Source organism: Cavia porcellus, unplaced genomic scaffold (genome assembly GCF_034190915.1).
Source record: "Cavia porcellus strain 051 isolate PalLab524CR breed Dunkin Hartley unplaced genomic scaffold, mCavPor4.1 scaffold_29, whole genome shotgun sequence".
NCBI lineage: Eukaryota > Metazoa > Chordata > Mammalia > Rodentia > Caviidae > Cavia > Cavia porcellus.
The window spans coordinates 30,241,558-30,269,349 of record NW_026947512.1 but is presented as its reverse complement, the minus strand read 5'-3'; the positions used below and the strand labels follow the sequence as shown (position 1 = coordinate 30,269,349).

The 27,792-nt window shown below is 34.4% G+C and overlaps 2 protein-coding genes across 3 annotated transcripts in view; one reads left to right on the top strand and one right to left on the bottom strand.

Moving 5' to 3' along the window:
- The window catches only part of Uchl5 (ubiquitin C-terminal hydrolase L5), a 35,060-nt gene extending 34,271 nt beyond the window's left edge, over positions 1 to 789 (bottom strand). The window contains exon 1 of one of the 2 annotated variants that reach the window (XM_063239850.1): positions 422 to 789. In XM_063239850.1, coding sequence (XP_063095920.1) covers positions 422 to 632 — 211 coding nt within the window. In that variant the 5' untranslated portion in view covers positions 633 to 789. The remainder of the gene's footprint in view (positions 1 to 421) is intronic. The other variant, XM_063239849.1, reaches the window with a different exon arrangement.
- On the top strand, positions 3 to 27,247 carry Ro60 (Ro60, Y RNA binding protein). The gene is made up of 9 exons (XM_005005926.4): positions 3 to 318; positions 9,028 to 9,628; positions 11,495 to 11,715; positions 12,289 to 12,435; positions 12,684 to 12,821; positions 16,936 to 17,052; positions 17,966 to 18,079; positions 18,443 to 18,589; positions 20,152 to 27,247. The coding sequence occupies exons 2-9, from the start codon at positions 9,049 to 9,051 to the stop codon at positions 20,302 to 20,304; spliced, it is 1,617 nt and encodes a 538-aa protein (XP_005005983.3). The 5' UTR covers positions 3 to 318; positions 9,028 to 9,048; the 3' UTR covers positions 20,305 to 27,247.
- The last annotated feature ends 545 nt before the right edge of the window (positions 27,248 to 27,792 follow it).

The following is a 27,792-nucleotide window of genomic DNA, read 5'->3' as shown; positions in this document are numbered from 1 at the left end:
ACACTCTAGCCACCCAAGAGACGTCGAAAATCTTGTAGGGCCTTGCGGGATCCGTAGCGGATTCGGAAGGGGCCGGAGCCTGAGCAGAAAGGGCGGGGCTTCAGGGCGCCTAAGGAAGTAACATCCGGGGTCCTCACCACTGGGGCGGGAGCGGAGCAAGGGGGAGGGGTTCGTTCCCGGGAGCGGAACCCGGAAGGCCCAGCGACTCTGGAGTTGGAGTTGTCCTAGCCTGTCAGGCCGCCTTTCGTCGTTTCCCAGCCCTGCGCAAGGATTCTGCTGGCAGCTCTGCGGCTCCAAAGGGTGGGCCGCCGGGCAAAGGTGAGGAGGCAGGGAGGCGACCGGGGGCCATTTGTACGGTCCGATTGACCCTGCAGCGATCCTGCAGACGCGCAGGGTCTGAGCGGTACTCCGTGTGTCTCACCCGGCGTCCCAGCCGCGGAGGCCGTGCAGACTCTTGACCAGCAGTCGTCCACCCTAGCGCAGCTTCCTCCGCACGCTGCACGCGCTGGGTACCGAGCCAGCATCACTACGGGGCATTGTCTCCAGGCCGCGGGGACTCCGCAGTGGTGGGCCCGGTGTGAACCTGGGACAGCGCCCGCCTCTGCTTGCAGAGCTCTCCCACAGGCCAGCATGCACAAGGCCTGCTTTACTCCTCCTCTTTCTCCTCCTCCCGCGGCTTCTGCGCGGAGAGGCGTTGTCTTTGATTCGGGTTTTTGGAAGAAGGAGTTTTGTGGGAAGAGGAGTGGTGAATTTATCCTATAGGGAGTGAGGAGGAGAGGAGAAAGCTGTCTAAACTCTACGGAGATGATAGACTGTTGTAAGGCATGCGGTATTTTGGAAAATGAAATGTTTTAAAATGTATTGCTTAGATCTTAAAAACATTTGGGACGGTTGTAAAACCGACTATTGAAAATGAGTTTTTTCTGTGAGTCTCCTTCAATCATGCTCTCATGCATAGTACTGTAGTGTTACGATTAAAGTTTTTTGAGAATATGTTTTATGCATCATACCTTAAAACCATATTCCAAGAAAGGACTTTGACTTCCAAAGAGAGAAAAGAAAAACCGTAACGGATAAACACTGACTCCTTAGTTTGTCAACAGGTCGTCTATTACCCCGAGTTAGCCTTGTGCTACAGGTTTTGTGAAACCACAAAATAACCTAGGTGAATATTACAGAAAGAAAAAATAGAACAGTTTTGCATTGAAGTAAGTACACATATGTTGTACAGTAGAAGCCAAAAATTGTATTAAGCATTGATTTAAAACAAAATTTTTTTGAACCTTGAAGTTTGTCGCTGGACACTGCTCCCAGGTTGTGGAATTCTGTCCAAAATCTGCCCTTGAGTATTTAATTGGAAAAGACTGAGGCCTTAGCAGTCTAGCTAGTCTTATTTCTTTATGAGTGTTAGCTAGAATGACTGGCATCAGATCTCAAAAGTGTTTGCAGTATTAAGTCTGTAATAGTGCTATAAACTTGGAAATAATTTCTGTGCTAACAAATACATTAAAATTTATTTCATAACACATTTAGCATGGTACCTATTATTGTAAAATACCAAATCAAAAATTTAGCCTTTGAGAAAATCTAAAAGTAACTAGAACAGAAGATTTTGTTTTTTGAATTATGTCAAATTTAATACTGAGATCTCACATAAACAGATTTGGGGTCTTGAGAAAAATGGGATCTGGATTCACATGGCAACCAGTTGACTACTCTCACTTCCCTCAGTACTTTTTATTGGCTCATCTTGACTTGATCCACTTATTCCCATTATTACTTGTCATTGTATGAGATGGATACATACATAGATAGAATTTTTAAAATGGTACTGGGAATTGTATCCAGCATCTTTGCACTGAGCTACATCCCTGGCCTTTCTTTTTTGAGACAGGCAAACTTGTGACTTGTTATCTATCTTTCTGCCTGCCACAGCCTCCCAGGGTACTGGGAATACAAGCAGGAACCACCACACTTAGCCTAACCCCAGTTTTTGTAACCTGGTTTCTTTTCAGTTATTTTACAAAGCATCTTACATGTTAGCCTCGACTTCATTTTTAAAGGAATCAGCTGTATTGTTGATTTCTTGAGGTGAAAACATTTTCAAAGAATAGATTACTAACAGATACTGAAAGTTATTCAGATGTATAAATGCAAGAAATATCTAAGAATCTTTAGAAATAATATAGTATTAGTTTTGGTAAAAAAATACCATGTTATGTTTTAGTTCTAATAGATGTAAAGCAGAAGGAAGTGCTGTTACATAGTGTTTTACTAGCATTTATTTTTGCATTCTTTATTAAGAGAAAAATGAGGGCCAGGGATATAGCTCAGTAGCACAGGGCTTGCCTGGCAAGTCTGAGGTCGTGAGTTCGATTCCTGCTACCAAAAAAAAGAGAAAAATGAACAGTATATATAATATCCAGGGCTGGGGATTTAGCTCAGCAGCATAAGCAAGTAAATAAATAAAATATTCACAATTGAGCTGGGTGTGGTGGTACATTCCTATAATCCCAGCACTTTGGAGGCTGAGGCAGGAGGATCTTTGTGAGTTCAAGACCAGTTTGGGCTACAAAGTGAGCCAGCTTGAACTTCATAATGAGACATTGTCTCAAAGGAAGAAAAAAAAATACAATTCAGAACATTTTCATTATCTCAACAGAAGTGCTTTTTATTAGTGGTGACTTCCTAGGTTTTGCTTTCCTCTGGTCTTCAGGCAACTTCTAATGAACTTTTTTATATGAATTTGCCTATCTTAGAAATTTCATACAGTTAGAATTATACAGTATGTAGTCTTCTTTGTTTTGGTGTGGATCGGTTTTTCTGAGATAAGGTCTTACTGTGTAGTCCAAACTGGCCTGGAATATGCAGCAATCCTCCTTCCTCGGCTTCCAGAGTACTGGGACTACAGATATGTGCCACCACATCCAGCAGGATGTAGCCTTTTGTGACTGACTTTGTTCACAAGGTGTAAGTTCCTGTTGTAACACACATCAGTGCTTCCATCTTATTAGCAAAATAACTTCTTTTATGGATATACTGTACTACATTTTTTAATGTATTTTTCAACTGATACAGATTTGAGTTGTTTCTAGATTGTCCCATTGTGAATAACATTGATAACTTTTTGTGGGAACATGTTTTCATTTCTTGCAAATGTATTGGAGAATTCCTGTGTCATATGGGAATTACATATAATCTGTTGATGACAAAGTGTTTTCTAGGCTGTGTCATTTTACATTCCAATAGCAGCAATTCAGGTTTTAATTTCTCTAAATCCTTACTGACACTTAATGTTGTCTTGAACGAGTGAAATAGTATCTCACTGTGGCTGTTTAGTAGTGCTGTGGCTTCTATGCAGGGCTTTGCTTGTTAAGAAGTACTCTGCACTGAGTTATACCTGAGCCCTTTGTTGTGATTTTAATTTTAATTCCTTAAAGACTAATGATATTGGGTGTGTGTGTTTATTGGCTGTTTGGTACCGTTGGATAAATAAGATTTTTTTTGCCCATTTCTTTGGAGAAATGTTCATTCAGATCTTTTTTCCTATTTTTTAATTGAGTTATAATTGTGATATTTTGCCAAATATTTTCTCTATTCCATATATTTGTTACCATTTTATTTTCTATGGTCTTCTTGAGACAGGCTCTCACTGTGCAGTTTAGGCTGGTCTAGAGTTCACTTTGTAGCCTGGGCTGGTCTTGAACTTGCAATGATCCTCCTGCCTCAGCCTCCCAAGTGCTAAAATTATAGTTGTGTGCTGCCATCCCCGGTAGTTTCATATTTTATGAAGTCTAGTTTGTTTTTTTCTTTTGTCACTTGTCCCTTTGTTGTCTATTCCAACAGCAGTTCTCTGACACTTGGGTGTCCTGCATAGATTCAGTTTAATTCTGCAGCTATGTAAAGTTTATATCAGATCTCAAAGACAAAGTTCTTCGTAAGATTTATCTTGAGATACCAGCTACAAGTGGAGTCCGTAAGCTACTCACATTTCTACCCTATCAACTATAAATTCAGGGCTTCCTACTACCTACTCAGGGTTAATAATTTATTAAAATGACTTATCTAATTTACTATAAATTATATTCTTAGGATTATGGTGTGTTATAATGGCTACAACTCAGGAATGGCAAAATAAAAAGAGTGCAGGAACTGGGGCAGAGTAGATTTGGCCTCCCTGTGACATCAAGAACATAATGAACTGTCAGGAACCTTGTAGGAAGACCAAAACTCTCATACCACAGTGACGTAACAGTTTTAAAGTTGTAATAATCAATACAGCCAATTTTAAGGTTAAATTCTGTATCAGTGACACAAAGTAGCTTGGGACTTTCTGTTTTCCATCTTTCACTTTAAAAGTTTGATTGTCAAGTCTATATACCCAACTACAAAAGTGCCCTAGCTGTAAATATAATCTAGTCTGTTCTGCTATTTTTATGCTGCATCCTGGAAAATACCATCACAGAAGTTATGCCAGCCAATTTCGGCACAAGAAATATTGAAAGAATATGTCCTTGAAGTTGTCATTACTGTCTGTTGATAAAGCTACAATTTATTTCTTATGTCAAAAGACAAAATTACAGAGCCAGAAATTCAGCTCAGCAGCATAAACACCTACCTGGCAAGTGCGAGGTCATGAGTTCGATCCATGGTAGAGGTGGGGGGAGCAACTTGCAAAAGACAAAATTACAACAAATTTAACCTAGGGACCTTATTTGTTTTAGTTGGGATTCTAGATTCTAGACTAGTAGAGTTTCGTAGGGTGGGAAGGAAAAAACACAGTGATAAAGAAAAGCTGGTTGGTTAACATCACATTACTTTTATTGTAAAGGTTAAAAGAGAGACCTCCCTTGCTGATTTGAATGGATTAAATAATCTATTTTCAAGAAAAAGTCTGTTTTAGGATCTGTCTGCTCCCAGTAGTTTCAGGTAGACTGACAGGTATTTAACATGAGTCACAGACTGCATTTTGTTTGAACTGGTCTATTGAGGCTAATTAACGTAGGAACTTAAGACAGTGACCTCTTTAATTTTAATGTAAATTTACAGTATGGATTACAAGGTTTACATTTATTGAAATGTCTCTTTTAACCATCTTTCTTAGATTAAAAATTGGTCTTGCTGTTTATTCTACAAAAGATACGTACTTAAATACCTCAATTATATCAAAAAAACTTAGAGAAGTATTAGTCCAATGACATTTTCACTCAATTTTCATCACAACTTCCTAATTTTTTTTCTTGATTGTATTTCTGTTACCTCCATATAGTACATTTATTATTTTATTCTGACTACAGAATTTCTTTAACAACTTGTTTGGGTTTTCATCATACATCAAGACTTTTATTTCTAAAATAAGTTACAAGAAAGAAAAATCAGTTGTGCATAATTCTTAACTAAATGGTTCAAAGAATCTATTTTAATGCTATCTAGTTGTCCTTAAGTATGAATTATTCATTACTTAAATGTAGTCTTCTAGGTGCAGAAGAGAGATTTTTGAATAATAAAGACTGGTCCCTGCTGTCAAGGAAACTACTGTTATAATAGGCATGCTCACAATTAATACAAAGAAAAGAAATTAGGAAGGTCGTATATTGAGCTTTAAAAGGGACTTCAAATACAAACATTTGAGCATTGGAGTAGGAGTAGGCATAGTAGAATAAACTGATACTAAATATCATTTCATTGTTATTCATTTAAGAAAAGGAATAAGCCGTGGTGGACAAGTTGAAGTGTATTTTGTGGAAGTTGAAGAACAAACAGGCAATGTCAAGCATACTGTAAAGGTTAAAATAAGTTACAACTTTCTGTTAGAATTGTCAATTAAGATATCAGTCTTGGAAAAGGCTGTTAAGTCTCAAAAGCTTTTTTCTTGTTTTTTTTTTTTTTTCCTCTCTTCATGAAAGTTAAAAGTAAAGACAAATTAAGTGGCATTCACTTCACCAGGAGAGTTGCCTACGTAATAATTGTATCAGCCCCTCAGTCCCTAATAACAAAACCCTTATATCTGTTACCACCTAAAACCTATCCCTGCACTAAAATAAGTAAAATTGCATCAGTTGTATTTGTAATACACCAAATTTACAACACAGTGGAACTCTGCTTCCCCTTTTATCACATTCAGAATTAAGGTTCTCCATTCTTATTCATGTATCCCCACATCATTATCTTCCTCTTTCTGGTCTTTCTTTGCTATCCTACTTAGCAAACTTTCACACATTATACTTGCAACACTGTATCAATCAGATTGGAAATTTTACCCAATTTCCTTTCCCCTCAGGCTCAAATCTGTCTTTACCCATACATACCTTAAACCCTTCACAGGGTTCAGGATCTCTTTTGCCACCAATGGACCAGTTTCCACTTGGAATCTGTAAGCTCTTTCTGTACTGAGTGTTTCAGGGATCTTACTCTCAGTTATTCCCTTTCTCTAATGTCTCTTCAGATCTCCAGATTGGATGTTTCAAAATCATCCTTGATGTGCTGCCGAAAAATGTAAAAAGTTTTTCTCCTATATTCTAACCTCGCTGTTACCTGTTTCTTATGTTCCTTCATTAACTGCTGCTATAGAAAAGTGGCCTTCCTCTGCAGTCTCTTCTCACAGGGTGCTTACTCCTGGTCTCACTGAAATCAACCTACTTCATAGAGGGAGTTGTTTGTTTTTGTTGGTTTGGTTTGGTTTGATCTAGAAGCAGGGTATTTTTATGTAGTGCAGGCCAGCCTGAACCTTAGTATGTAGCTGACCTTGAACTTCCAATCTTCCTGGCTCAACCTCACATGTACTAAGATTACTGTGTATGGACAACCCTGTCTCTCATATCCTGCTTCTTAGGCACTCAAGTGCAATTGGATTTTCTAGTTAGTCCTGTTTATTAGGCTCAGTGGTCATTTTCACGTCCTTTATTTACTTGATGTCAGAGTATTTCTCATTACCAGCAATTTACTCCTTGAAATTCTCTTCCTTTTAGTCCACCATCCCTCTCTGTCTCCTGGTTTTCTTTAACTTGGTGCTTCTCCTTAACTGGCTTTTAAGAGACCCTTTTCTCCTTGTCTCTGAATTGTTAAAATTCACCAGTATTCCATTCTTTATACTTCCCCCCAACACATAAGCATGTGTCTCTTCAAAGCAAAATTTCTTTTACCACATATTCTTCTGCTTTCTTGTCTGTATGAAGTCTTGGCAGCTATACCAGTACATTTAATATTTCCTTTTCAAGAATATAAAGACACAAGGCAGGAATTCAGAAACATCTCCTGAATGCCTTTTACTTTTTCAATCCATGTTTTCTGCATACATCTTTCTGGATTTTTGAGTTGGCACTGTTTCATTCATGCTTATTAATAACATTTTTCTAGTAAAGCACTTAGTTACATTCATTTTGCATTTCTGCTTCCACAAATGAATGCTTTCTCTGAGGTCTGAAATTCATTTTTTCATCTATTTCATGGAACAGAAACCTTCATGTTGTCCCATGGTTGCTGGGTGAAATTTTTTTTTTGTTGGTTATATTGTTTTGTTTGCCATGGGCAGAAGCTTTTTGTATAATAACGGTGTAAGATGGACAGTAAAAATAGTTGTAGACTGGTAAAATATTGATTATTATGATTATTCTCTCTAAAGTGATATTGTTGCAAGAAAGCTAGTTCTAATAGCTTTAGAGATGATGGAAGAAAGTAGAAATTGTGACAGATGCCAAAGTATGAATGAGCAAGCACAGTTAGTAAACTAATCAGGATGCTGTCAATTACAAGTAACAGAAAACTTAATGAAGAAACATTTATGACATAATAGAACAGCGATGGAAAACTTTTCAGAGCTTTCAGTGATAAAAGCCCCCAATGGCACCGTGTTTGCTGCCACCATAAAAGAAGAGTCTAAGTAGAACAATTCCAAGTAGCTCAGTGATACGAAGGACTCAGATTCTGCCTTTTTGCTCTACCATCCTTATATATAGCCTTGATGTATCCTCATGAACTGATTACATTTGTGAAGATACAGTTCTTTAGATACTACTTGAAATTGAAAGTAAGTCAGCAAAAAAGAGAAATATCCTTTTTTTTTTTTTTTAAAGCTGAAACCCCATTTTAAGAACGATGAAAACCTCAAAAGAATTCCAAGCAAACTAGTAATGAGCCAGATTTGTGACATGCAGTCATATGACATAGAGAATGCCAGCCGCCTGATTGGGACTGAGTCCCCAGGAACAATGTTACCTGGGAGCTTTTGATGTTTATACATGTTTAAGATTCATCCAGACTTACTTCATTATGAAACTCAGGGCCAAGAACCCACTGATCTGTGTTTTAACTATCGCTTTATATAATTTTGATGCACATAGAATTTGAGAACCACTGTCTTAGAGAAATAAGGATCCATCCGTTGGGGTCAGAGAAAAGCCTAAAAGCCTTTAAAAGACTGAAGGATAAGGAAACCAGAGAAAGTAGAGGAATATTGCCAGACAACCAAAAATGCCTGCACAGTTGTTTAAGGATTGGCATTTTTCTTCATGCCAGCTACTGTGGGTCCCTATTTTCTACTTTCATTCATCTCTACTTTTTACTTTTATTCATCTCTCTCTGGGACCCAAGAGCTCTTACTGACCTACCCAGCTAAGTCTCAGAAGCAGTATACTGGTACATCACAAATGGGACTCTTTTATTTGTTGCTTCTGATATGACAGATCATATCTTTGCACCTGTTACCTAGTTTGTTGGTTTTGAAATATCTTATGTTTCCCTAGATTATAAAAATATAAATATGTACAAAGCAAAAGCACTTTTTAAATTCAAATTAGGTGTTTAGTACTCATTTCTGGATGGTCACATGTAGTTTTTGTTTTGTTTTTCATTATTTGTGTTTTCTAATTAGGAATATTTATTTTGATTTTATACTGAGTAAAGTTTACTGAACTTAAAAGATATTTTTAAATTTGAAAGGTAGTAGGTTTCAATAAGCATAGATTAATGTTTCTGTATATAATTTCATTGTATCTATCTAATTATAATGATATTTTGCTTTTTTGGTAGGTTTCCTGAAAGACAGGAAGAATGGAGGAATCTGTAAACCAAATGCAGCCACTGAATGAAAAGCAAATAGTCAATTCTGAAGGTGGACATGTATGGCAAGTCACTGACATGAATCGACTCCATCGGTTCTTATGTTTTGGTTCTGAAGGTGGTACTTACTATATCAAAGAACAGAAGCTGGGCCTGGAAAATGCCGAAGCTTTAATTAGATTGATTGAAGATGGTAGAGGGTATGAAGTGATACAGGAAATCAAGTCATTTAGTCAAGAAGGCAGAACCGCAAAGCAAGAGCCTTTGCTCTTTGCACTTGCCATTTGTTCCCAGTGTTCTGACATAAACACCAAACAAGCAGCATTTAAAGCTGTTTCTGAAGTTTGTCGTATTCCTACGCATCTCTTTACTTTTATCCAGTTTAAGAAAGACCTGAAGGAAAGCATGAAATGTGGTATGTGGGGTCGTGCTCTCCGGAAGGCTGTTGCTGACTGGTACAATGAAAAGGGTGGCATGGCCCTTGCTTTGGCAGTTACAAAATACAAACAAAGAAATGGCTGGTCTCACAAAGACCTGTTAAGACTGTCACATCTTAAACCTTCCAATGAAGGTAAGCATAAAGTTTTCGGGGACTGGGGGTGAAAGTAAAGAATAGCCAAGAAAAAACAAATGTTTACTTGATATTATAGAATTATTTTCTAGAATTGTCCCTTAATTCTCAAGACACACATTGACTGACCAGTTCAAATCTTTATTGCCAACCTGGAGTTACTGACTTATCACAGGCAACCCACGCATTCAGAATAAAGAATCATAGGGCAGATTTACAGGTTAATATTCTAAATCTTTAATAAGACCATGCTAACTAGAATCAGGTGCCAGTAGATTGTGATGCCACACAAAACTAAATTAAAAGTTTCAGTAAGCAAAAAAGCTGCTCTTGAATAGGTGACAGAGAATGAGGCTTCAGTGCTACTCAGAATGAAAAGAATCTTAAATTCTAATTAAGCAACCAGTAATTAAGACATTAATGTCTTAACTGAAATGGTGTACTTACAATAGACAAGTCAGTCAAAGTGTAATTTAATCAGATTTTTATCTTGTGCCTATGTATCTGCATAATTAGGGAACTGGGTAGGATACAGCTGCATTAAGGAATATTTCTTTTCATTGGAAAAACAGTATGCACATGCTCACATGAAACATTTAGTTATTTAGGACATTTTTATACCAACTATAGAAGACGTGTTGTGGAACAAGTTTTGGAAGTCCCTACTATTGCTTTATTTGTTTTTTGAGATGGGGGCTCACTAATGGGGGGTACTCTAGGCTGGCATTGAACTTGTAGCAGTCCTCGTGTGTCAGCTTCATGAGTGCACCACCACATCCAACTTGTTAGTATTAACTAACTTTCTTTCTTTCTTTTTGTCTTTTTTAAGGCAGGGTTTCACTATATGGTTCAGGTTGGCTTTGTACTCACTTTGTAGCCCAGGCTGGCCTCAAACTCACAATGATCCTCCTGCCTCAGCCTGCTGAGTGCTGGGATTACAGGCATATGCCACTGTGCCCAGCAATATTAACTTTAGATCGAATTATTTAGCGTTCAGAAATAGCACATGTGCTCAGACTGGCTTAGATACTGTGTATCATTTGATCTATAAAATATTTTAAGGAAAAAATTGTCAGTGCTTTTTGAAAAATCAGAATACTTTAGATAAACATTGCTATTGTAACTTCTTGAACATACATCTTTTGGCAGAGTAAGTCAGTGCTTGTTTAAAACACCCAGTGCAAATTGTTTTTAGTTCACCACAGTCCTGTTGACTTACAACATTGATCTGTTCCTTTATTTCACCTGCCTTGCCTTCAGAGAGATTTGAATTGAGGATTTAATCCTTACCTTTAATAGATGTGGAGAACAAGACCTAAAAAGATCAACATTTAATCACAGAAAGTAGGTTAGAACCTACATTTTTCTCAGCCCGCTAGCCCTTTCTATGATTAGAAAGTATGGATGCAATGAACAATTTTCCCCCTTTAAAAAATGATCCTGTAATCTCTCTAAAACCATAAAAGAAACTTACCTACCTCTTTACTTCCTTTAAATCTCTTGTTCATAAATCTGTATTATTCAGATATACAGAAAGGAATTATTCTGAGACTATAAACCAAAATAGGCACTGACATCTTAAGGGCAAAAAAAGCCTCTGTAATACAATTAAATAGTTACTTAAGATATAAAACTTTCCCCTGTTTGGTTTTTAAGCAGTAAGGAAATAAGTAAATTAAAATAAGCCAAATTAATGTGCTCTATTTGCTTAAATGTGTCTGTTATAACATAGGAAATAGTACCCTACTTTAAGAGAGTTAACTCCTGTGTATATAGCTAACTCTATCATAGGATGTATTCTCAAGAAATGTGTTCTATTTTTTCTTGATAATCCTACCTGCCTTTTCAATTCTTTTCTTGTTAAAGGACTTGCCATTGTCACCAAATATATTACAAAGGGCTGGAAAGAGGTTCATGAGTTATATAAAGAAAAAGCACTTCCTGTGGAGACTGAAAAATTACTAAAATATCTGGAAGCTGTAGAAAAAGTGAAACGCACGAAAGATGAACTGGAAGTCATTCATCTAATAGAAGAACATAGACTAGTTAGGGAGCATCTTCTAACAAATCACTTAAAATCTAAAGAGGTGAGTAATTTCACTTTAAAAACGAAAATAACAACAATGCTGTGACAACTGCCTGTAGTGCCAGCACTCGGGAGGCAGAGGCAAGAGGATCAAAGCAAGTTGGAGACCAGCCTGGGCTACATAGTGAGTTGAAGGCCACCATGCACTACAAAGCACGACCCTGTCTCATAAAAAGAGAGAAATGACATGTGCAGGATTCTGGGTTTGATTTCCAGCACTGCAAAAAAAAAAAAAAAAAAAAAATGGAGAGAAATATACATTTTGAATTTTTATGTAAAATCTCTAACATAAGGCCAAATGTGGTTGGCATTTTGTGTTAGTGTAATTTCAGAGAATTTGCTATCTCACAAACTTTAAAATCTTTGTAGTCATAAAATTTACTTCTAGAAAATAATTTAGCTGATTTGATAAATCTTTGATCAAATACATTTTCATTCTGAAAGTACTTTTGAGTCTCGAAAGCCTTAGAGAATGTTGTTATTGATATAGCTATAATATAGTGAATTACTTCCCCTTAATTCCTTATATGTCTGCCCACGTATTCTTCTTAACTTGTTATATATCTTTCTATAGGTGTGGAGGGCTTTATTACAAGAAATGCCTCTAACTGCATTACTAAGGAATCTAGGAAAAATGACTGCTAATTCAGTACTTGAACCAGGAAATTCAGAAGTATCTTTAGTATGTGAAAAACTATGTAATGAAAAACTGTTAAAAAAGGTAAGCATTATTGGTAGCCTTTGTTAACTAAGTGAAAAAGTTGGCTTCTAAATTTCGAAAATGAAATCAGTGTGGTTTTTACATCTTATACCAAATTGCTTTTTGACTCCTATCTAAGGTTAATATATCCTCATTATTCTCTCTTCTTCATAAAATATCTCTCTTAGTTATAGTAGCATAAAAATCTAAGAAAGACACATAATTACAAGTTTTTGCTTGAATTTTACATTTATTTTTCTTGATCCTAGGCTCGTATACATCCATTTCATGTCCTAATTGCATTAGAAACTTACAGAATAGGTCATGGACTCAGAGGAAAACTGAAGTGGTGCCCTTGTGAAGAGATCTTGAAAGCATTGGATGCTGCTTTTTATAAAACATTTAAGGTAATGTTTGCCCCCCCCCCTTTTAAGTTATGGCTTAATATCCTTTGTAAAAACATTTTAAAGGATCAATACTATAATCATTTATGAGTACATAGTCATTTTCTCAATTTATGTGAAGGTGGACATATAGTTAACATTTATGAGTTTATGAGAAAAGTGTTTCTCCTTACCTTTTGGCAGCAATTCTAAATTTATTCTGATAATTTTAATCATTTTGGTGAGTTACTAAATGTAAGTATTTGGGATTACAAAAATTTTTAAATTTGCATTCTTGTGTGGGTCCTTGACTTGGCCTTCTGTCCCTTGCTTTTTCCATTAATTGTTAGGTGTGTCTCATCAGTCTTGATAGAAAGTAAATTATTTAGACTGGAAATCCCACATCAGAGCCATACATAAAATTTTCTTGATAAACAATAGAATAACATCCAAATTCAGCAGCAAATTAAAAGAAGTATATACCATCATCACATAATACCTGTTTCTGACATGAAAGGACATTTCAACATACAAAAATCAGTCAGCATAATATAGGACATTACGTTAGGAGAATTAAGGAATAACAGAACCATTTGGCTATCTGAATTCATGCACAAAAATATTTGACAATTCAACATCCTTCCATCACTTAAAAAAAGCAGTTAAAAAAACTAGAAATAAAAGTAGATTTCACATAATAAAGGCCATATGTGTGTGTGTATGCATATTTTTTTTAAAGACATACTTAAATGTACTAACATTCTCTTTGGTGAAAAATTGAAAGTTTTTTGCTGATGATCAGGAATAAGACAAGAATGTTCCAGTTTTTCATTTTTACATGGTACTGAAAGTTTTAGCAACTGGTGAAGAGAAATAATCCTAAAAATCAAGATTGGAAAGAAAGAAGTAAAGCTATCGCTAACCTCAATTGCATGATCTTACATAAATCCTAAAATCCTAAAGGGTACACAACTGATATATATAAACACAATTAAGTGAGTTAATCAAATTAAAATTACAGGATATAAAGTCAGCAAATAAAAATCATTTACATATCTATACACCAGCAGTGAACAATTTGAAAAGGAAATTCAGACAATATTTCTACTGACAATAGTTACCTAAGAGAATAAACGAAGCGAGGCATTTTGGCACACACCTGTAATCCCAGCACTCTGGGAAGCTGAGGCAAAATGATCACAAATTCAATCCTCACCTTGACAAGATAGCAACTTGGCAGAGGTCCAGTCATAAAATTTTAAAAAAAAAAAAAAACCTGCCAGGTATGGTGACATTTCTCTGTAATCCCACCACTAGGGAGGCTGAGGCAGAAAGATTGCCATGAGTTCAAGGCCAGCCTGAACTACATAATGAGACCCTATACCCAATAAAAAATTTAAAAATAAAGAAAAAATGATTGGGAATGTAGTTCAGTGCATAGATTTTGGTTTGAATATCCAGTTTCACAAAAGGGAAAGAAAAGAAGGGTATGAGGGAAAAAATTTAACAACAGAGATGCAAGTACTATACATTGAAGTCTAAAACATTACCATAAAGATAAATAAGATATATATTCTCCTAGTTTGAAGGCTTCTTAAGATGACAGTAGTACCCAAAGACATCTACAGATTCAACACAGTCCCTTTCAAAATTCCAATAACATGTTTTGCATAAAGAAAAATACCAAAATTATGTGACATTCAAGTGACCCCTAATTACCAAAACAATCTTGAAAAGAAATTGAAATACTCACTTTGGGATTTCAAAACTTACCACAAGGCTGCAATGATCTGCATTACTAGCCTAAAGACAAAGAAATACAATGGAAAGCCTTTGTAAATCTGGTCAGTTGATTTTTGAGAAAAGTTTCAAGATGATTCAATGGAGAAAGGATGGTATTCAAAAATGATGCTGGAAAAACTGCATATTCTTATGTAGGAAAATAAAACAAGGCCCTAGGTTTGATTTCTAGCAATACCTATCAAAGAAAATGGCACTATAATAATAAGAAAGAAGGATAGTATAAAAGGAGACAGAAGTAACCTTTACAGTAAGAATTAACATTTGCACAATGTATGTGGTAAGGGTATAACATCAAAATATATATGTTTGTATTTAAATTTTTTTAATTTTTATTTTAAAGAGTATAAAACTAAGCAAAATAAAACAATAAATCCAATCAAAACCAGTGTGACACAGGATTTCAGAACAATAGGAAATTAGCAACGGTTACCATAATGCCTCTTGTCTTCAAAATAGCTGCAGATACCTTTAGACAGTAAAAATCAAACAGCAGAACCAATAAAAACAAAACAATAAGTATAAGAACTTCAAAACAAGGTAATCGTAAATCCAAAGTGTCTGCCATAATATATTTATCTTTGAAATGGCAGTCCATGCTATCAGATACAATAAAATAAAACAAAATCCAACCTGATAATACAATGAGTATGATACAGGACTTCAAAACAATAGAGACTTAACCGTGGCCTGGCAAATTCAAGGTCCTGAGTTCAAGCCCTGGTACCAAAAAAGAAACAACAGTGGCTACCACCTTTAGAAAGAGATCCCCCATAGATGCTACCTTGTGTATTGTTATCCTCTGAACAGGTGGTCAGACTACCAGCTTTAGACCTGCAAAGTCAGTGAAACACTAAAGCATCAAATTGTATTTTACTTCAATGGCTATTGTCACAGCCTGTGTTCTCTCTGGATCAGCCCATCATTTGGGGTACAGGGAGTTGGCTCTTCTTGTTTCTCAGACCACACACTGGAAGAGGCTGGCATCTGGCTCTCCCCCCACCAGCCCACATGTGGCCCAGATTTGCAAGGGAGGGCTTTCTTGTTGACCAAGAATATAAAGAACTGCAGCTAGGGATTTAGCTCAGCAGCAAAGTGCCTCAGTACCAAAAAAAGGGAAAAAAATCTGTAGTTCAACAGTGTAAATACAAACAGCCCAGTTGAAAAGTAGAGCATTCAACATGTTCCCAAAGATGTATAAATGAACAATAAGCATATGAAAAATGGTTTAGTATCAAGAAGATAAAAATCAAAACCACAGTGAGATACAACTTAATATCAAGTTAGATAGTAGTAATCTGAAGAACAGAAAATAGGAAATATTAAGGAACAGAAAAATTAGAACCCTGGAGTATTACTAGTAAAATTATAAAATGTTTGAACACCTATGGAAAACAGGTATATTACAAAGCTAAATGTAAAATTGCCATACCATCCAGCAACTTTACCTATATGTCAAAAGAATTGAAAGCAAGTATTCAACATTTGGATATCATTATTATCAGCATTGTTCACAGTAGCCAAAATATAAAAACAACCCAAGGCTTCACATCAAAAGATAAATAAAATGTGATACATACAGAAAATAAAATACTGTATACTTAGCCTTACAAATACATGCTACTACATAGATAAACATTGAAAATATCATGTTAAGGCCAAACACAGAGACAGGTTTTCTATGGTTGCATCATATGAAATATCTACAGTAGGCAAACTTTTTTTTTTTTTTTTTTTTGTACCAGGGATGAAATCGTGACCTCACGCTTGGCAGGCAGGCACTTCCACCACTGAGCTAAATCCCTGGCAAGAGTAGGCAAATTTATAGAGGCAGTAAGTAGTATAGAAGTAGTATAGAAGTAGCAGGAAGTTAAGTGAATGTGAGACTAAAGGATTACTACTACTACTTAATTGTACAAAGATCCTACTGAGGGTGAAAAAGAAATAATTGTTATACAACATTGTGAACGCATTTAATGCCACTGAATCATTCTCTTAAAAATTGTTACCAAAGTAAAGTTTATATTATTTATATTTTACCACAGTTTTTAAAAAATTTAAATTGCCATTTCACTTTAGTGAAGAAAAATTTTTTTAAAAATAGAATGGCAACGTCTTTAAATGGAATTATTAAATATATTTTTTCCTTTTTTTTTTTTGGTTATTTTTTTCCTTTTTTACCTTTCTGAGAGCTTAGTATTTTAGAACAGTTCTCAGTTGATGTATCAAAAATCAGGCCTTTTTCTTTTGAAAAATAAGGAAGTTAGATTTCTTAGACATTTAGTCTACCTCTAATTTCTGTATCTGCTTTTAATGTTTTGTTTTGTTTTCTTTTCAGACAGTTGAGCCAACTGGAAAACGTTTCTTGCTGGCTATTGATGTCAGTGCTTCAATGAACCAAAGAGTTTTGGGTAGTATACTAAATGCTAGCACAGTTGCTGCAGCAATGTGCATGGTGAGAACACCTAGAACAATTTAGAATTTTCACCCCTAAAAAAAATATTTCTGAGCCAGGGTTAGTGGCATATGCCTATAATCACAGTGCTCAGGAGGCTGAGGCAGAGAAAAATCAAAAGAGTTCAAAGCCAGGTTGGACTATGTAGCAAGACTCTGTCTAAAAAAAAATGTTTACTATGGTAAAACTGTAAAATTAATCAAGAATTATGAACTGGGCATACAGGGGTGCTGATGCACACCTGTAATCCCAGCACTTGGGAGGCTGAGGAAGGGGGATCAATTGTTGCAAATTCAAGACCCAGCTTGAGCTACAAACTGAGCGCAAGGCCGGCTGGAACTGCATTGCAAAACCCTGTCTCAAAAAAAATTTATGTTTTCATTAACTTGTCATTTCAGCTCATGGGACACATTTTTTATCTATATTTTTAGCCTAAAAATCATTTTGTGCCAAGTTGATAGCACATTATCCCAGCTACTTAGGAGTCTGAGGCAGGTGGATCATAAGTTCAACTCCTATGTTTACAATTTAGTAACACCATGACTCAAAAAGCAAAACAAAACGAAAGGCATGATAAAGAAGGTAAAAGATTAAGGAACTAAATAGTCAGGAGACTTTAGTTCTAGCCTCACTAAATAGCAAACAGATGAAGCTTATTTTTTTTTTTTCATGAGTGGTTTCCTATAGCGTAATAAAATGAGACTCTGTCTCTTTAAAGGATGGTTTGAAAACCAGTTTCTAACAGTTTGTGAAAAGTATGCTACTTTGAAAGTTATTAATTGTATACTTTAGAACATAGTACAAATTTAGAAATAAGCATCATGTTATTTCTCTTAGAAATGAATTTGTGTTAACGTCAGGATACTGTATTTCTCCCAGATGTGCTAAAAATCACTACCATTGAATTTTTCAGGTCGTCACACGAACAGAAAAAGATTCTTACGTGGTTGCTTTTTCAGATGAAATGGTACCATGTCCTGTGACTAAAGATATGACCTTACAACAAGTTTTAATGGCTATGAGTCAGGTAATAAACTTTTTTTAATTAAATTTACTCAACATGTAGAATAATTTATGTTAATAGTATGCATGGTGTTAATTTATAAGAAATTTGGTCTTATGAGAAACAAAAAATCAAAAATAGTCTTTAAAGGGGCTGAGGATTTAGCTCAGCTGCATAAGCACCTGCCTTGTAAGCAGGCGGTCATGAGTTCGATCCCTGGTACCGGTAAAAAGAAAAAAAAAAAATAGTCTTTAAAATAGCATTGTCTTACTAGAGGAGGCCTAGATACTGCTCTAAACAATACTGTAAAAATAAGTATATATTTCAGACATTTAATTGTGGACACGAGGGTAACTTAATTCTCATTCACGTTTTTGTTGCGTTTAGATCCCAGCTGGTGGAACTGATTGCTCTCTTCCAATGATCTGGGCTCAAAAGACGAACACAGCTGCTGATGTCTTTATTGTATTCACTGATAATGAGACTTTTGCAGGAAATGTCCATCCTTCTGTTGCTCTGAGGGATTATAGAAAGGTAAAACAAATTCTGCTATTCTCACCTAAATAATGCTCCACTGTTTCTTTTAAAATATCACTAAAGTTTCTCCTGTATCTTTGTACAGGCATCCAATGTCATTTATGAATTCAGAAGTACTTGAAATAAGAATAGTAGTGGCCACTCATATATAATTTATTTTAAACCATTCTAGTGCTAAACAGTACTAACAGTATCTTTTAATGATTATGTTCTTTGAAAAATTAAAAATACCTTTTGTGGATTTTGCCAATGAAATACATAAAATTAAAGCTATAACTATGTTCTGATTTTCATGGTGAAACATGGAGGGAAATCAGTGTTCCCTGACTGAGCTTCCTAAAACAATATATATATTCTATAACTGAACTTTTCAATCTGGTAGCTAGCAGCTACTCACATGGGCCTATTAGCACTTAATATGTGGCTAATGTGAATAGAAGTAGAAATAGAACTTGGTAACAAAGAATAGAGATGTTCAAAAGTGTAGTTTCCCTACCAGCAGCCTTAGAATCACTTGGGACCTTGTTAGAAATGCAGATTCTAGGCCCCATCAACTATTTGCTGAATTATTAACTCAGTGGAACTGTGCTATAACAGGTTATCCAAGGGATTCCAATGCCTGCTTTAATTTGAGAAGCAGAGGTGAGAGAATAGAATTTGGACTAAAGACAGCCTGGAGTCTTTGTCCTAGGTCTTTCTTACTATGGACCTAATAGATGACACAGTAGGAAATACCTTTAGGGGTGGTACAACAATTAAATTAGATATATTATTTAAATTGTTCACAGGGACTGGGGTTTGGCTCAGTGACATAAATAAGTATATGCCTGGCAAGTGCAAGGTCGTAAGTTTGATCCCCAGGACCAAAAAAAACAAAACAGAGTTCACTGTAGTGTGTGACAATAATGTATATTCAGGGGGCTGGAGGTTTAGCTCAGCGGCCTAAGCGCCTGACTTGCAAGCAGGCAGTCGTGAGTTCAATCCCTGGTACCGATAAAAAGGAAAAGGAAAAAGACAAAAAAAAAAAATAATAATGTATATTCAGGATTGTTTTTTTCTCAAAAACTATATTAACCTTACATGTAACTATAGAGAATGAGTTCTTACATGGTACATCTGTATATTGAATATATGAAAATTGTAAACCAAACATTGATAATCCCAGAGAAATAATTCTCTTATATATATACACTCACACATACTGCCCCACCATTTGCCATTTTGATGAAAGTGGCACCTCTGAATACCCCAATAATTTTCATAATTTACAAAGCTCCCATACTGTTTTAAATGTACTATGGTTCCCACAAACCGGTAAATACATAGAACAAATAAATTTTAGGTAGGATTTTTGCAGTTTTATTTTGCAGTCTTTTAAAGTTCACATTGTCCGACCCTAAAAGATAACCACGCCCCAAGAAAATAAAATTGACTTTGCAAATAAAAAACCATGTTGAAGAAATTTTAAAGTACTATATTTTTGGAGGTTTTTCTTTTCGTTTTCTTTCAATACAGTTTTTATGTATATTTATGATATCTTATGTGGTTTTTTCCTACAGAAAGTGGATATTCCAGCTAAACTGATTGTTTGTGGAATGACATCAAATGGTTTTACTATTGCAGACCCAGATGATAGAGGCATGTTGGATATGTGTGGCTTTGATACTGGAGCTCTGGATGTAATTCGAAATTTCACATTAGATGTAATCTAACCATAAGCACCGGAATGATATAAAAGAGGTCAGTTGCCATCAGTGATCTCACTAAAATTACACAGCTACTTCCCACCTAATCTCAATCCAGTGAAAGATGGTGGTATAGTATGTACGTAATGGAAGTTACTTTATAAAAAACAGTGGAAAGAAGGAAGAAAAATAAGATGAACCCAAAGTTCTGTCTACGAATCTAACTTTTGGGAAATAACTTCAAGATACTGTAGCTTCCTCTATCTTAATAGAGAACTTTGTTTTAGTACAGTGTACAGTTGCTCTGGTGAATAATACATTTGTACTGAAAAAAGGTGAGATCCAAAAGTATGAGTAGTTCTTTATCATGTTACTTATTGGAAAAGTATTGTTTTTTAATGTTTTCATTGGAAAAGGACAGCTTTGATAATATTCAAATACTCTGAAATGCACTAGACCATGTAACTGTGATGGAATATAAAATTCATGTGTAAACTTTTGTACCAAGAGGATAAAACACTAAGATACTTGATTAAATTACGAGTTTTACAAATTCCTTTCAGAGTTTTCTAAGACCGTTTAAATAACAGCTTTCTTATTCAATGAAAAAGATACTTTGTTATTTTTTATTTGTACTTGTAGAATCTGTCACCATTAAACACAAACAAAATGCAGACTCCTAGAGGAGGCTGTAAAGTTTGTGTTGGCTGAGGAGTTATATTTGGTTTGATTTGTTTTGCTTTATTGTGTTTTATTGGCATGAGTAAGGGTGTTACTTGACAATGATTTCCTGAGTTAACGACATAGTCAAACTATGTGTAGTCAAACTTTTTTTATTAGAAAGAAAATATTTCAATAATTTAAGTCCACCAATTTCAGCTATTACTAGATTAGCCTGTTCCTTGCACCTAAAATAAGAATTAATTATTTTCATCTTTTTTTAATCAAATTATAATCATGTCACTGGTCTCTTGTGACTGTGCATTTATTTTATAGCAAAACATTCATTTTTGATAAGGTAAAATAAAGGAAGCTGGGTCCTTCAGGTTTGAAAGGTAGTTCTTAAATAGCATATACCAACTAACCAATCTTTAGGAAATTATTTTTATACTTTGTATATTAAACTTCTTTTCCATTACACTAACATGTATTATTTTATTGATCAACAATTGTTTTCATTGGGAAGTTTAACATTAAAGCAATTTGTTGAAATGTTAGTATCTTTTCTCATAATTTTATAATTATAGTCTAAGCTTACATTCCATTTTTAGGTTAGCTAACTTCCATTTTTATGCATTTTTAAGATATTAATTCAAGGTATATTGAGGGTTTAATAAAACCCTTCTCACTTTTACATGAAAAGTTAGACACTAGTAAATGTAAACTGTAGTGTTATGTATGCTTAGGGTTAGAGATTTTGTGGGCGAGTCCATAGTGTGAGGATTTGTGTACATATTTTCTAATATTTTATGGGAAATTTTGGTGTTGGTAATAAAATATCTTCAAATGTATTTGACATATTAATGATAGATTGATATGTAGCCATTCTTTCAGAGCAGTGGGTAACAGTTTTTAAGTGTTATATAAGTGAGTTGTTTAGTCATCAAAGCTAGTAACCATGCCCCACTCTGAATATGCAGTCTGTGATACTACTTTGGTTTTAGCCCTCTGTCTAGCGTGGCATTTAACATCTTAGCTTTTTTGTTGTTGTTGTTCTGGGAGACTGATTCCAGGGAGCGCTGGGAAATATCCCCATCGCCAGTCTTTTGGGTTGTTTTGTTTTGTTTTGTTGTACTTTTTGGTGGAGGAGAGTTTTTTTAAATCTTGAGACGATCTCACTAAATTGCCCAGTATGGCTTCGAAATTTAGATCCTCTAGCCTTATCTAGTTTTGTTATATTAAAATATTATGCTTAGATTTAAAGAACCTAAAAATTATGTAAGAGCTGTCAAATTATTTAAACCCAAGATCTGAGATTTTAAAATGAAACATTTTTTATTCATGATAAAAATGTTAAGTAGAATATAAAGTTTATTTCATAAATTCTGTACTATTTTCATGGTGTTTTTAGACAAAGTCTAAGAGCCAATATTAAAACATGAAGAACAGAGGTGGCTTTTGAAATATTTATGTCTAACTGAACGGATTAGGGTGAGATTTAAGACACAAAAAACCACCATCACAAGAAGTAATTTTGTTTTCAAAGCAGAAAAATTAAGAGCTTCAAGAAAACCTTAGAAACTTTAAACAAATAGTATTTTAATTCTTGTTATAGAGTGCCACTCTGATTCTGGATGGCTAGGACCTAGAAATCTTACGTTTCTTCATTCCAGTTTTCATTTCCCCACAGTGTGAGAACATAATGATTCGGATGAGTAGGAGATATAACAGAATTATTCAAAACTTGTATCTTAGGTAGTAAGGAGAAAAGTTACACATCATTGCTTTCATAACAGAAAAGGCTTGTCAGTGTGTATAATTTTTAACTTCATGGTAATTCTCAAGCACAATAAATGTTTAAAAACCTATGTTACTATATAACAGTCCTATAGAATAAATGACTTTACCTCATTTTGAATAGAATATACTCATTATAAATAAGTTTTATTTTCTCATTTACTTTTAAGATTACTGTTACATTAATATTTTGGAAAATACTGTTTTTAAATACAGTTGTAAGAAAAAGTTTATTTCCTAGATAATACCTATGTAAATATTTCTAGGATATAACTACTGAAACAACAAATATTACCCTTTCTTATTAGTTGAAATTCTTTAAATTCCATTTACTAAAATCATTTCATTATTTAATTAGGTAACTTTAATGAAAAAGTTAAGTGAGGGTGTTTGCTAACAAATAGTGCATAGTATTCCTTTAGAACCTCTTTTGCTTTTTCTAACTTGCTGTGTGATTGTACACAATCAATTTAACATAGGTAATTCAGTTTTATGGTCTTCAAAGAGTAATTAATACTTGGATTAGAGAAGAATCAGTGGTTTAGTATTTAAAAACAAACTGGGAAGAAGGCTTGCAATACAAGTTAGGTTTCTTTAATTAAAAAGTCTTGTTAATAGGATGAGTTTTAAAAGATTAACATAGTTTTAGAAAAACTGCTCAGTAGGCTCAATTTTTTAAAACACTCCTGTGCACTGTGCTAAAATGTAGAAAAGTTTTACAAAATATTAAGTTATTACTTTTATAAAGAAACATCCTAAGAGTTTCATGGACTTACAAAAATTAATAGTCTCATACTCTAAAGGAGAAGATGCTGTTAACATCCTTTGTTTGGTTTTAGATTGTTTGTAGTAGTAAGTATTGAACCCAAGGCTTTCTGTATGAGCTACATCTTTTCAACTTTTTTCATTTATTTATTTTTTTAAAGAGGAAAAGGTTTATTTTGATTCACAGTTCCAAAGGGTGTTTTGGGGGTTTTTGTTTGGTTTGGTTTTGTCTGTTCTCTGAGACAGACTTGTTGAGTTACCTAGGCTGGGCAGGATCCTGACTTAGTTTGCCAGAGTGTTGGGGTTGTGGTGTTTTAAAATTTTGAATAACAAAGTTGACAAATGATAAAATACCTTTATTCTGGGTTCCTATTTTTTAGATTTTACAAAATCAGCATGGAATTATTTTAGAAAGACAGGGCAGAATTCTGAATTAAGTTTGACAGTCTGATAGTTAAGAAACATCTCTAGAAGCACAGTAAAGCTACATTTAAAAATTAAAAAGACCGAAACATTGTAATCTTTTCTTAAATTTAATTGGACCTAAACAGTTCTGGCACAAATTTGTTGGCAAGTGGTGGTCTGGGACTAATCAGAAACAAAAAGTTTTAATCTGATTACCACAGGTTTGGAATGATTTCTTAAGTTTCAGAGAATGTCATACGGACTCCATATAATCACCTACATGAAGAAAAAAAAGTCAAATGATAGGTTAAGCCATGAAATTATTACTGTATGGATTTTCTTTGCTGCTGAGTAGCTGTTTCATATCTATTTCACATAAGATTATTTTAAACATAATACTGATGTACCTGAGTAATAAAATGACAAAATCACTCATACAGGTTTGGGGTGAATCTCCTGCAAGATTCCTTTTCTGTTTCATACAAATTTAAGATCCTATTTTAAATTAATAATGGGCAGATCTCTTAAAACAGTTAGATGTATTCTCTCTCCTAAATCAAGTTATACTATACACCTTTCATATTAAATATTTCTAAAATTTTGTGGTCCCTGGTAAGATCAGTTGATTCAGCCTTTGCAATTGAGAGATATACCCACCTCCACTGAAAAAAGTATTGTTGTATAAGCACTAATAGAAACATAGCCACTTAAGAAAACAGCATGAAACAAGCACCTATTTCCATAAAGACTACTATCAAAATCTTTAACACTTCACAGAGTATATATCCCCCTGACACAGCTTATAGCATTAAAGAAAAGCCTTATAAATGACTTGTACTGACATTTAATATTTTCAGTTGGTAAATGTTTTATTTGCTTTTTGAAAAAATTAAGGCCAGGGATTTAGCCTACCAACACAAGTGCCTGCCTGGCAAGTCTAAGGTTGTGAGTTCAATCTCTGGTACCAAAAAAATTAAAAATTAATTCTAATATTTTACTGTAGAAAGTGGATAACGGGAAAGCATACTATGTTGAAAAGTGGGGCTGGGGATTTAGTTAAGCGGCTTAAGCGCCTGCCTTGCAAGCACGCGGTCATGAGTTCGATCCCGGGTACCAATTTAAAAAAAAGTAAATCTGTGGGACCCTGAGCTATATATTGAAAAGTGGTAGAAAGGAAAATACATTTTAAAATGTCATTACTGAAACTAAGGTGATTATTTACAGTAAGAATGAATTTGTAAATACAATGAAGTTACGCAGAAGTTATTTCTGATCCTAAAGAGATTTTTTTTTTTAATCCTCTTAGCTATTTTACTTAGTCCTGTATGGATCATATTAACTTTACGAATACAACAAGTGAAATGTAATTTTAAAGTAGACTTACTTCTCTGTACTTTTTACAATTTACCAGAATCTATTCAAACAAAGCAAACAATAAGCTGTGTTTCTGTTTTCACTGTTTAAACGTGGATTGTTTAAAGTAATGAAGTTCAATACTTTTTATAGATTATATACATATATGTGTGCATATAATCACCAACTGTTAGCACAATACTGTACGAATACAAACATACTGAAATTTGTTTAAATTAACCATTAGGTTTTATTTGCAGTGTAAATCGTTTAGGATCCCTATACAGTATAATCAAATTAAATTTAAAACATAAATTAACCCATAGCAGCAAAGAAAAACTTTGATGCACTGTTACTCTTAAGTATAAACTGTATACTTGGTGTGATGTGACTAGATGTAAGTTTTATAATATACTTGAGGGGTTTTTTTTTTATTATTGCTAGATTCTGATGAAGAAATTTTCAAGAGATGATATACATAAAATCATCTTTAAAAACAATTGTGAAGAGAGTATTACAATCTAGTTCTAAACTGTCAATTTACTTTCTATGAAGGCTTTGCCTTCCATCATTGACCATTGGATATTTAAATTATTTAGACTAATGCCTGCATAGAATTAATTTAAGTATGTCACAGCCTTAATGTGAATAAAATAACCTTTTGACTGCCTTAAAATATGACTATCTCTCTTCTGTAGGCATACTAATTACTTTCTTTGGGGTCTGTTTATTAAGCAATGCCTTAATATAAATGTCCCAGTGTTTTTGAAGTATAGAAATCAAAGGGTCTTTTAGAGCTTTTATTTTTCCATAATGAATGGAAATTTAACTGTTAAGTTTAAAACCTGATTGTACATTAGTAATTTAAACACTTATTACTAGGATAACATGGGTATAATCATGTATCGTGCATACATGGCTGTTAACATCAATAAACTGTTGAATGTTTCTTGTGTTATATAAGCAATTATCCAAGAAGCTGGACTCCATAACATGACCTCCAAGGACAAAGTTGCATATCTGACACTATGAATGAAAAATACAGTTGTACAGTTTTTAAAATGATTTAAATTTTAAGGAAATTTTTGAGACAAAAGGCAAAAAGTTTGTTTCAAGCCTACAGAAAATGCAAAGAAATGAATATATAATATTTAAACATCAAGACTATTGCAATAAAAAGAATCCAGATCAGTGGTTTTAATTACATTCACATTTCTGCATTCACTTTGACTTTTCAAAGCAGGAATATTTTATAAAACTGGATGAACACTTTTAATTGTCGAGCTGATGCTTAAAAGTACATAAAATGTGTTGCTTAACAAGTTTATTTCATTTCCAGGGAAAGGATTCTGAAAGGGGGAGGGAAGGGGAAACAAGGAGTTTCTAAGATTGTTCATTACTGCTTTGGCAAGTCTTCCAAGTTTTCAATGTAAATACACACCTGTAGTTAAAAAAATAATATACCTAACAATGGCAATTTGGTGTTTCCTGATTTGGAATAGATAAGTAGACTAATTATATTTATTTCAGATAAAAATTTTCATCATTATGTGCAGTCATAATTTTTTCTCCCTTTACAACTTTGCAAAATACCCTACCAAATGTAGGTTGATTAACATTTACCTGAAATGCTTAGAATCAGAAGGGTTTTTCAAATTGTGGAGTATCTGAATATGCATAGTAAGATATCTTAGATATGTTTCATATACACCTTGTACAAAGAGACTGAAGGTAATTTTATATAAAAGTTTTAGTGTGCCTGCATTTTGATTGTGATCACATGCGGTCAGGTATGTAATTTTCCACTTGTGGCATATTATTGGCACTCAAAAAGTTTCCATTTCTGCAGCACTTCAGGTTTTGGAATTAGGGATGCTTGGCCTGTGAATCATTTCAGACATGGAATGCAGGTGGGCACGATGTGAAATGTTTCTGGTCAGTATATTGTAGAAATTAACAGGTGTACCAAATAAATTCTATGCACATCAAATTGTCTTTTTATTTCTTTTAAGAAATATGAATTTTAAGGTTTTGCCTTTTCTCTAAAAAATTAATCTTACAATTAAGCAAGGTAAAATTAAGTTTTGATAAGTTATGTTGGCTTTTCAATGCATGTAATTGCATATTAGTATTTAAGGTATATGAGGTTGGGAGTTCTTTTCCATTAGAGTTCCATTACAGGATCGAGGCAACTGGATTTTAATTATAATGTAAATTTTTAAGAGGTTTTAGTTTTGTTTGCAGTGGTAGGGGTGGAACCCAGGGCCTTATGCATTGAAGCACTCTCTACAACTACACCTAGTACCCTCTTGGCTAAACAATGAAGAACTTGACCTTCCTTGTTGGATCCATAAGAAAATGACACACAATTCTCAGCCATTGTGAATAAGCAGCCATTACATATTAAGTATATACTAAATCTCATTCTGTGCAATTGTCACTTTTCCATTCATTAAAATAACCCTAAAAGTTTTACAAGAAATCTGAAATTTTAGGAAGTTTAATTTACCTACCTGCTAGTCCTGTCTTTATTTA

What these genes read in the sequence shown, in the direction of transcription:
- Ro60 (XM_005005926.4), top strand. Translation starts at nt 9,049, where the DNA reads ATGGAGGAATCTGTAAACCAAATGCAGCCACTGAATGAAAAGCAAATA. An exon ending in TCTTAAACCTTCCAATGAAG is followed by an intron (nt 9,629 to 11,494) that starts GTAAGCATAAAG and finishes TTCTTGTTAAAG; the next exon opens with GACTTGCCATTGTCACCAAA. An exon ending in CTTTTTATAAAACATTTAAG is followed by an intron (nt 12,822 to 16,935) that starts GTAATGTTTGCC and finishes TTTTCTTTTCAG; the next exon opens with ACAGTTGAGCCAACTGGAAA.